This window comes from Branchiostoma floridae, chromosome 3 (genome assembly GCF_000003815.2).
Source record: "Branchiostoma floridae strain S238N-H82 chromosome 3, Bfl_VNyyK, whole genome shotgun sequence".
Taxonomy (NCBI): Eukaryota; Metazoa; Chordata; class Leptocardii; order Amphioxiformes; family Branchiostomatidae; genus Branchiostoma; species Branchiostoma floridae.
Genome location: NC_049981.1, coordinates 24723138 through 24734020, shown reverse-complemented (window position 1 = coordinate 24734020; position 10883 = coordinate 24723138). Strand labels below are relative to the sequence as shown.

Here is a 10883-nt window from a genome sequence, read left to right as displayed (position 1 = left end):
GAGCTGTTTATGCTGTTTACGAATAGTGCCTTAAATTCTGGATCGATGTAGTTTCTCAAATATGGTACTTAGTCGAGAAAAATATGAATATGTCTAGCCTCGTTGCCAATCTATTCATCAGTCTATTGATAATAGCTACATTGAGGTTTTAGATAGTGTTCGTCGCCGTTTGATCAGGGATAAGAAATACTACGTTAGACAGCTATAATTAGTCTACATAGCAGACTTTTAGATGGATCATACGTTCTTTTTAATATGCGCTGCTTTCTGGTAATGACCTTATAACTGCTACTAACTTCTAAAGGTTGGATAGATTTCGATGGACTTTGAAGCCTATTATAGTAAAGAAAATGGTATACAATATCGAAAATAAACTCCTAAAAACTGCCTGTTACCGAGACTAAAGCGAAAGCTGATCCACTGCAGTGCACACATCAACATGGCTGGTGCAGAGGGCTGGTCGTCAACTCAACTCCGACAGTATTCCTTCCCTTTGGAGACGATACCCCGTCTCTCATGCACGGATCCTGAAGCAGACAGACTCATAAGCGAAGAGGTAACGTTATATTGTTATAATAACTTTCTAAAACATTATATTCGGTCCTTTGTAATCCAGTGTGCAGAAACCGGAAGTAAAATGCACAATGCCTTTACTGTATAGTTACGTGTTTGTTGACGTTTTGTTCGTGTAGTAAGGTAATGTTATCTCTTAGTGTCACGACTCTTGCATGCTTTAGCTCTATTTGTGATTGAGGCAGGCATGGCTTTCCATTTTGTCACATTGCCAGCCTGTTTTGCAGTTACCTTATAACTATATACTGTAGTTATAAAGTTAAACGTTTAATACGCCTTTAAAAACGTTAAAATTAAATTTCAACTCCATGTTTTAAACGTTAAAATCTAAAGAGTCCTTCATAGAAACAAAAAACATATGAGCCTCTAGCATGCTATTTTTCCTGTTAGTTATTCCCCAAAACTACACCCCTGTAGACTTAATGTTTTGTCCCTTGAAGTGTGTCAGGGTTCAGGGTTTCATGATATACGTCTACACCGTCACGTACACCACGCAGATGAGAAGTAACCGAAAAATCCTCTGGTTATCATATAAGTGACATTTGTAGATCAGCTAAAATGTTTTATTAAGGATGCCAGAGGAATGACAACAGGTCATTTGATGTTGATCTGTCTTAAGAGTGTGATCTTAAGGTCTCATTGATGAGTTTCTTCTTCCCATAGACTTATATGGTATAATACGTGTTTTACATGGGCGCGTTCGTAATAAACCAACCTGAAATAGATCGATTTTTTTAATTCTTTGTTGAGCACAGTTACTCGTCATCATGTAAAAAAATTCCCAACAGCTTCTATGCGTACAGTCTTTTATTAGGACAATTACAAAATGCAGTTAGCCAGGCATCGCAACAGGCACTTTTTAGCTGCCACCAGTCAACCACACCACTCAAAACCCAGGACTGTGTACCTCCGATCTAGCGCGCGGCTGCCAAACTTTACCTGCTTATTTCTTCAGTTAGAAAAAAAATTTCACCAATCTAACTTTTGATATCAGTTCCGTTGGCTAAAAGGGAATTTCTCACCGCTTAAAACACGCGTCCATCCAGCCGTTTAGCTTTTGGCTCGGATCTCTTTTAGGGTATCCACTAGCGGAGTAATACATCAATGAGACCTTAAGTCCTTGTATTGTTTTGTAGTACCTTGAATGAATAATTGTATCCAACTTACAAGTGGACACGTAGACACATGTTTCCGTCATTAAGGAGCCTACTAAATATTTACCTTTGCCAGAATGGCTAAGGTTATGTTTTAGGCTTGTGAGTCTGTGTGTCTGTGTGTGTGTTAACAGCATAACTCGAGAAGCCTTTGATGGATCCCAATGATATTTGGTAGGTGGGTAGAGGTCGGGAAAACGAAGGTCAAGTTCCATAATGGGCCCCCTAGCGGCTTGCTAAGGTACTGCAGCAGAACCTCAATTTTTTATATCTCGTGTTCTGGACATGCTGTGGTCATGATTTTTTACTGGTAGATAGCCCTTGGGGCAGAGAGTAAGTGCTGTGAGTTTGGAGCCCCTAGCGGCTTGTTTGGAACTGCAGGCGCCGGTTTCCTTTCAAACTTTGGACGAGAATAACTCTACAACGTGTTGACGGATCGTCATGATTTTTGGTATGTAGATAGAATGAGTGATGACTTACATAATGATATACTAATTATGCAAATCAACAGCTGATTTGCATAATTAATGAGGAAAATTTATAAATCCACTGCATTCCATGATAAGACTTTCAAACTTGTTACATATGTAGCTGGGAAGGAGAGAAAAGTCGATGGATATCAATTATGCAAATGATGGCCTCATTTGCATAATTAATGAGAAAATATGAACATGTTCACAGATCATCATGTCTTTTGGTATGTAGGTAGCGTAAATGAAGACAAACATAATGAGATACCAATTATGCAAATCAACAGCTAATTTGCATAATTAATGAGGATATTTTATAAATTCAAACTACATTCCACAATAGGACTTTAAAACTTGTCACATATGTAGCTGAGAAAGAGAGAAATGTCAATAAATGTTCATCATGCAAATGATGATCTCATTTGCATAATTAATGAGAAAATATGAACGTGTTGAAGGATCGTCATGATTTTTGGCATATAGATAGCCTAAGTGAAGACTTATATAATGTGATACTTATTATGCAAATTAACAGCTAATTTGCATAATTAATGAGGAAAAGTTCATAAATCCACTGCATTCCATTATACAATGTAGTACTTTCATCAAAGTTGTCACATTATGTAACTGAGCAAAAGGGAAGAGAAAAAGAGGTGTATTTAAAGACTTTGAAAGAGAATAAGTCAAGAATGGATCAAAGGATCATCATGATTTTTGGTATGCTGATAGATATCGTAAATTGTAACTTGGGATCTAATTTGCATAATCAATGCGACAATTTTATAAACCAACTCCAAGCATACAATTATAAAGAAAATGAAATGAGTAATGCATTTGTCTACAGACATCATTCTACATAACAAACCTGGTTTATTTGGCAAAGGTATGTGTTCGTGGAACTCTAGTTATAAGATATTTTGCTGTTTCAATGCCACTATATTGTATTCACCCCTACCACTTGAATTTTAATTTGACCACATATAAAAGTGACTGTCAGCGATCTACCTAAACACTAAAACAACCTCAAATGGCTCTGATAAGTAATATGCAGTGCATATGGGGCAACAACCTTGTGTGGTGCTCTGGATACATTGTTTATGTATGTATGAAGTTGTTTTATGCCTGCCTGTAATTGTGATGTAATTACAATTTCCCGCAGGTGCAGTTATCAAAGTGCCACACGTAAAGGCAGTTACTGTCTTTCCATTGATATGAAAGAGGCTTCTAATATTCATCAGACAATTTTTGGCAATCATTTTCTTACGGTCAACGTCCTTAGGTTGAACTTGAATTTCACCAAGATATGTAGTAAAGGAAATGTGCTACCTCCTTTCAATTATTGCATGGGGATGCTTTTTTTTCTTAAATTGATTTTTCTTTGTAATAAAAAGATAGTTATCAGACATTTTTTGGTTCAGTGTTTGCAGTTTATTGTTGTGTATCAGAAAATGAAAGTTGATTTTAAAATTACTACTGAAAAAAAAAGAAAACTTGTCTAAATCCAAACAAGACTTTTATTCTGTATGATACCGGTTATTAGGGTCATTTATCACAATCTTTTCTCAAACATATGTTAAAAAGATCTAAACCATTACAACAGACTGCATGTAAAGCTCTGTACTGCCCTCAGTGCAAAAAGAAGGTCAATCTGTAACTTATTAAACATTAGTGCTCAATACATACATTGTAAATGTCCAAAGTAAATGCCTCAATTGTATAGGTGCGTGTGACATTGCACGTAGGCCTATATTAGTAGTGCTGACATGGTCATAGTAACTGTTCTATTCTGTTTATAAAACACGAACAGATATCAGATTTAGTCACCCTAGACAGTGTGTCGACCTGAATGGCCTCAACCAATTTTTATGTCACCCCATAATATCCTTTTAGTTTAGAAACTTTACACATGGATGTTTTAACTTAAAAGTCTATAAGTATAAGAATAATGGGCAGTTATTGGGGCTGTGGGGAAATAAAAGTTTGAAGGTCCTCATTCTCATAGTTCATAAAACCTTCAAACAAAGTTGATGATGTTCCCATAACTACACCTGATTTACTCTCTCCCAAGAGCTTAGAATCTGCTGCTAAAATAAAATTACAACCTTACCATCACATTCATACCTGGGCTAAACACGTCCAGACCATGAGATTAAAACCAGAAGTTCTACTAAAAAACATACTAGTAGAAAGCTGCTAAAGAGGCTCATTATTGAACTTAACCCTGAGGTTCATTTTTACTTAAAAGACAGTTGTTTATTCAGTTAAGAAGGCCTCGATAACACTTTTTTTTGGTTTCAATGTGATGGTCTAACTATTTTGAAGGATACCTAACTTGGAGAATGTGATGTGCTTTTGACATGCATGTTTCTTTATTTTTCAGAAACCTGTAGTTCTAACAGACACCCACCTAATAGACAGTGCTCTAAAATGGGACCTGGGTTACCTCCGGGCAAATTTGGGAGGAGGCCTGTGCTCCGTGTACGAGTCGGACAATCACAAGTTCATGTACTTTGATGAGAAAAAGGCAAAGGATAGAAAAGACTACACGCCATGTACAAAAAGAATGGAAATGCCATTTGAAGAGTTTGTCAAACAGTTGGAAAGCTCTGCAGAAACAGAAGGAAAGCGGTAACAAAACTTTTTATATTTTAATCTTTGATATTACAAGATATATTTTAATTGTCACTTTTGAGAATCTTAGAAAAAAAATTCTGCTATGTACTTTTAAGTACATAGCAGAAAAAATGTTTCTCTGTGATATCCAAATCACAGTGGTTTACTTTCTTGCTTCTGACAGTTTTTTGTTTTTGTTTTCTTGGCATTTTAAAGGAATCATAAGAAATTTGGATGGCACAATCTAGCAAAACAAGAAAATAGCATTGATGGTCTAACATCTACTGTAACATTGAATATAGTTCTGCCAGGTTCCATACTTCCATATTTGCCACCCTAAAAGAATTTAAAATTTATTGAAAGAGATCTCCAATTCAATGTACCCACATGATATGGGTAAATGTATTTATGTTAGGTAGGAAGTCAATAATTTTTTTGGAATCTTCCAAATCTTCGTGGTACTGCAGTGGCATCTAGTAATCCATGATGGTACTGCAGCCTGGAACTATCTGGCCTATATGGAGGAAGGAAACATGTGAGTGGCCAGAAGTTGTGCTGGTCAGTGCAAACAGTGCAAAACAAAAAAGTTTCACTTTAATATCTTGAACCTGTTACAGGGTCCTCCCCAGAGGATGGAATAATGGAGGCCCTCCACTATAGATATACTCCTTAACCCCAGCTCCACTATGCTACTTTTAAAATTTAGTGTGTTTCTTCCTATTTTCCTGGTTAGGTTTGCTAAAATTATGAAAATTGACAGATTTTTGTGCCAAGTGGTGTCACTTTTCCAGTCATCATTGTCTGCAAAATGTTCTGAATGGGTGATGATCAAAACAATAGTCGTTTCACTACTACACAACAAAAGGCATCACTATTATTGGAGTATTTGACGCCCTTTGTCATTGCAAAATACTGTAAGCCCATTTTCATGAAAACAGTGCTAACTGTCCCTGCTTACTTCATGAATTACAATCTACTTGTCAGAAAATAACATTAGGTTTTCCAAAAAATAATCATCTTACCGTCGGGTAATTTTTGACAGTCCCTCCACTATACTAAAAAAGTTCTGGGGAGAACCTATTGTTATTATGATTTAATTTATTTAAGATTGATTACCATTAGAAAATTATGAACGGTACTTCCCTGTGTTACAATTTAGCGTGTACCTGCAGCAGACCCTGAATGATACAGTTGGTAAGAACATTGTGGTGGACTTCCTTCAGTTCAACTGGGACTGGATCAACAAACAGCAGCAGAAGCAGAACTGGGGGCACCTCACCTCCAACCTCTTGCTGATTGGCATGGCAGGTAGGAATATTCAGCCAATCCAGTGTCTTGTTATTCAGATATAATGCTGTCATGTGTAGGTTGTTGAGGAAAGTGAGGCTTCAGACAATCACTCAGAAACATACTGAATTAGGTTGATCACATTTGGTGAAGCAGTCATCCTTACCTGAGGTTAAACAATCCAGGCTTTGTCAAATTGCAATGTTGGTTACTAGTAACATTACTAATAAGCTGCTCGTACTTAAAAAAGTACTTGCATTTTTAACCAAAGCAACTTTTTTTGACAAATATGTTCGAGTTGGATTCTTCTATGTGCAGAGAGGTTTGACACATGAGGCTAATAATGCTATACACAATGTACATGTATGGGGCCAATGGTTGTATGCCCCACCCAAAAGGACAAACTATAAGTTAACTCCTTACAACTATACTCGAGTGTATAGCAGGTGGTGTCTGATATAAAAGAATGTTCCATCAATGTGGAGCCAGTAAAAGGACACTTTGATGCAACACAGGCACACTTTGCAGGCAGTCATGGCACAGCAGCAGCTGGTTATATTATACTGTAACACCCTAACCTTGCACATATTTTCACATTACACATAACTATATCTATTTTCTCTCCAGGAAATGTAACACCAGTACACTATGATGAACAGCAGAACTTCTTTGCACAAGTAAAAGGATTCAAGCGATGCATCCTGTTTGCACCTGAACAGATTGAGTGCTTGTATCCCTACCCTGTGCACCACCCATGTGACAGACAAAGCCAGGTAAACAGTTTGTTGTCTACTAGTACTTTAATTCATTCATCCATCCATTCATCCATCTGCTTCTACATCCATCTCTTTCTCCCAGTGCCTTCCTCCCTCCCTTCTTCCATCCATTCATTCATTCATTCATTTGATTATTCGTGATATTACTGGACTACATTTTTTTACTTCAAACACACAATGAACTGTTTGCTTGGGCCATACATACATGTACCATGTAAACATTTGACCGTGATAGGATGACAAAGATATGTTAAGAATAACGTTTCAAATAGAAACATTTGGCAAATTTTTGTTACAAAAAACATCTCCAACTCTGGTACAAAATGATATAATAGGGCCTTATAGATATTTTTCTTCTTGGACTGAAGTAATTGTCTTGATGTCAATAAACTCCGTCAGTACCTCCAACTTTGGTATCCCCAAAACTATGGAGTACATTGCATAGTTACTTAGTCATAGTCCCCAGATCTGTTAAATGTACTTTTGATTGGCCTTTGCTTGACAGTGATAAACTGCATTCCTAATTCATACAATCGTATATAGTACATAAGAGACAGTGGTTAGCACCAGACTGCAGCCAGGACCTACATGTAAATAGATTGTGTGTCAATGACATTGTAGGTCTGTACTGATGTCAGTAGGATTGCTTTAGATGTATATTGAGTTTTGGCGTGGGCTGCCTTCCTTGATATTCTGCCTGCTAAGGCTTGGGTCACATTTCCAAAAGGGGACCCGGCCGGGATGTTTGCGGAAATGAAAAGTAAAAGTGTTGACCAAGGAATATACACAAATTATGCCAATGACTAATATTGTTTACGTTTTTATGTTTTTGTTGCCTTTCATATCACATTTTTCGTTTCCGAGAGCTACTCGACCGGGCCCCGGGTTGGGAATTGTGACCCAGGCCTAAGGCAGCTATTTGGCACCAATTTGCATTACTTATGGGTTAGCAGGGGAAACCTCAACTCTTTACATGGTCTTGTAGGTTAAGTGTACATCCAGATTTAACTGAATCAACATATTGCTAGTAGATAAAGTTAAAACTTAATATGTATGCATGGTTAATATGTAACCTACTCGAGAATGTAGATATTGCCACATGAAATTGTACCCCCTGGTGTAATTGCATAGAATTTTATTAGCAGCTCTTTCAGAATAAGCTCAGCAAACTGATCGAACCACACCTTAGACTGGCACTTGGAAAGGTTTAGGATACCCAGTAATACCAACAGCATGCAATTTAATGATGATCATAATAGTACATGACATCAGTTTACTACAGTGCTTTATTGCTAAAATTACTAAATCATTTATTTTGTTGTTTTTTGTTGTTTGTTATCCAGGTTGACTTTGATAACCCTGACTACAACAGATTTCCTAAGTTCAGATATGCGTCAGGGTTGGAGGCAGTGGTGGGCCCAGGGGACGTGCTGTACATCCCCATGTACTGGTGAGAAACATTGTAACACTATAATATACCAGCATGAAAGCTCATCTGTGTTGATAGAATACATATTGAAGTTTTTCAACTATCATACAACACAAATTATTCTCACCTCGAATTTTCAGTCGCACTTCCGTCGACCTTCTTCAGGAGTGACGATTCAATTACTCTGATCACGTGACTTAGAGACACGTGATTCGAGTAACGAATCATAAATGCCTGGCAGACGACATCAGCCCCCGTCTCTGTTGAGTATCGGCTGATGTGCTCTAATGTAGATGGCCTCCTTGCTACACCAGCTAGTAATTGAATATACATTCCTGCTCATGTATTATTATCTTTAGGTGTGTGTTTTGTAAGTTTACTAGAATTCTAACAATTTCATTTCTTGATCCTTGAATGAATGTTCTCTAACTTGAAAAGAAAAAGAAAACAACTAAAATGTGCACTACTTTGTTTTTCCTATGATACACGTAGGTGGCACCACATTGAGTCCTTGCTAGAGGGAGGGTATACGACATCTGTCAATTTCTGGTACAAGGTAAGAAACAGTGAGAGCATTATAAGGCCATACATTGTGTACAACTTAATCACATTTCTATATTTTGAATCATTCAGCAAAAATTATTTCAGTACTGTGCAATGTACTTAAACGTACAGTCTATGCTTACTAACGTACAGTCAATAATGTACAGTCTAAGCTTTAACAATGTCATATACAATTGTCTATCTGTAGAAATTAGAGGGGCAAGTAGGAACAGAAAGAAACAGAAAGAAACAAACATGTCGACACGCGGGATCAAACCTGGGTTGGCAGATTACAAACCAGCAGCGAAACCACTGCGCTAGAAAAGGCTGATGAGCCAATTCCGCTTTTAAGTTTGACAATGCCTAAAGCCCCCACTGTTGCATATCTTGTGGTATCTTGCTATAGAGTTGCAACACTGCAGAGACCTTCTGCATCCGTAGTAACTGTTGCTGTTTCTGTTTACTGTTTAACCCTTGTCCTACCAGGCTGGTCCCACACCCAGAAACATTGTGTATCCACTGAAGCCCGTGCAGAAGATGGCCATCATGAGAAACCTTGAGAAAATGCTGGCTGAAGCACTAGGAGATTACAGAGAAGTAAGATCACTTTGTACTAAACCTGTATTAGCTTAGTTGTGCAGACTGTTAAGGACTGTGTGGTATGATAGAAATCTAATACCCTATGGAATCAGCCCATGGTTGGGGCTCCTCGTTGCATAAGCTTAGCCCTAATCCAATCAGATACTTGTTGAGGGTACCAGCCAATCATGTAGCCTGTCGGCCATACTGGTCATTGCAATGGCTGTTAATGGCTGGCCAATTCAAATGCAGCAGTTAGTAGTAAGTGCAGATCTGAACGTAACTTCGTCGTAAGCAGAAACAAACACCAGGGTCATTGCTAATTACATACTAATCCAATAACAGACTGTTGTTGGAAGGAATTTGAAAGATGGGCAATTAATACCACCTTGCAGCATATTAATACAAGTTTCCATGCAGCATTCCAAAAAAACTGTGACCCTTTTTGATTGGGTGGAGTGGGAAACCGTAGCTATATATCTTGTGTCTTACTTGTTGTTCTATTAAGTCAACAGTACCTTTTGATTTGGTTTACAATTGACTTCCATTTTCAGGTTGGGCCTTTGATAAACACAATGATTCAAGGTCGCTACACTCTGATGGACATGACGGAGGTCAACGGAAACAAGGTCCTGTACACTGACTGAACCCAGAGGTTCCATCAGCTGCCTGATTTGTCGACAAAAATATTGTGTAAAAATGCTGCTGCTCAGCAATAGAGAATTTTTTAATGTCATAGTAATTATAATATGAATCCCTTGGCAACAAAGTTGGCGGTTAATTTGAATACAGCATGTTGGCATGTTAAACAGGCGTACACTGTATTCCAACATGGCCCAAATGATGTGGTATAGATTCAAGGTCAGGTGGCCCATGGGGTAAAAAGTTACATGTTATAAATTATAGGTTTGTGATGGCAAAAGCCTGTTCTGTTTTAGCCTAAGGCTTTTTTTATTTCATTTATAATGCATTGTAGCATCATTGTATACAACTTGGTGTAATTTATTACATTTTTATATAATTGTGATAATGCTGTTAACCTTTTTAGTTTGACCAAGTCTATCACCAAATGCATAAGTGAAGGTTTAAGACATCCAGATATCCAAAAATGAGATTCCCAGAACAAAAGTAACTCAAACATTGCCAACTGGATAAGTTTTGAACATATCAATCTTCAGTGTTGTAACGCTACATGTGTACTACATGCAGGACTTTATATTACGTTTGGTGTAGACAATTGTGGAAAGAAACATAGCATGCAACAAGATGGTTACATTCTGTACTTATTTTATGCGATCAGATGTGTGCTTGCAAGCATGTTCTCTCTCAAATCTGAGTTCCTTAGATTGGGAAATACAAGGAGGTAACTATGCAGGTTTTTGTCTATTTGTTAAGAACTTCTTCAAGGAGGTTAATGAATATTTTCAAAAAGTATAAAAGCTCAAAGCTTGGTGTGGAG

At 37.5% G+C, this 10883-nt stretch overlaps 1 protein-coding gene across 1 annotated transcript; it reads left to right on the top strand.

The window, feature by feature from the left end:
• Positions 1-284: 284 nt before the first annotated feature.
• LOC118411368 (hypoxia-inducible factor 1-alpha inhibitor-like) lies at positions 285-10682 on the top strand. The gene is made up of 8 exons (XM_035813610.1): positions 285-556; positions 4578-4825; positions 5970-6118; positions 6725-6870; positions 8217-8323; positions 8795-8858; positions 9332-9442; positions 9979-10682. The coding sequence occupies exons 1-8, from the start codon at positions 440-442 to the stop codon at positions 10069-10071; spliced, it is 1035 nt and encodes a 344-aa protein (XP_035669503.1). The 5' UTR covers positions 285-439; the 3' UTR covers positions 10072-10682.
• Positions 10683-10883: the final 201 nt, after the last annotated feature.

Excerpts from the sequence above, each read along its gene's own strand:
- LOC118411368 (XM_035813610.1), top strand. The coding sequence starts at position 440 with ATGGCTGGTGCAGAGGGCTGGTCGTCAACTCAACTCCGACAGTATTCC. Across the intron at positions 4,826-5,969 it reads GCAGAAACAGAAGGAAAGCG|CGTGTACCTGCAGCAGACCC; the intron begins GTAACAAAACTT and ends GTTACAATTTAG. Across the intron at positions 9,443-9,978 it reads CACTAGGAGATTACAGAGAA|GTTGGGCCTTTGATAAACAC; the intron begins GTAAGATCACTT and ends TTCCATTTTCAG.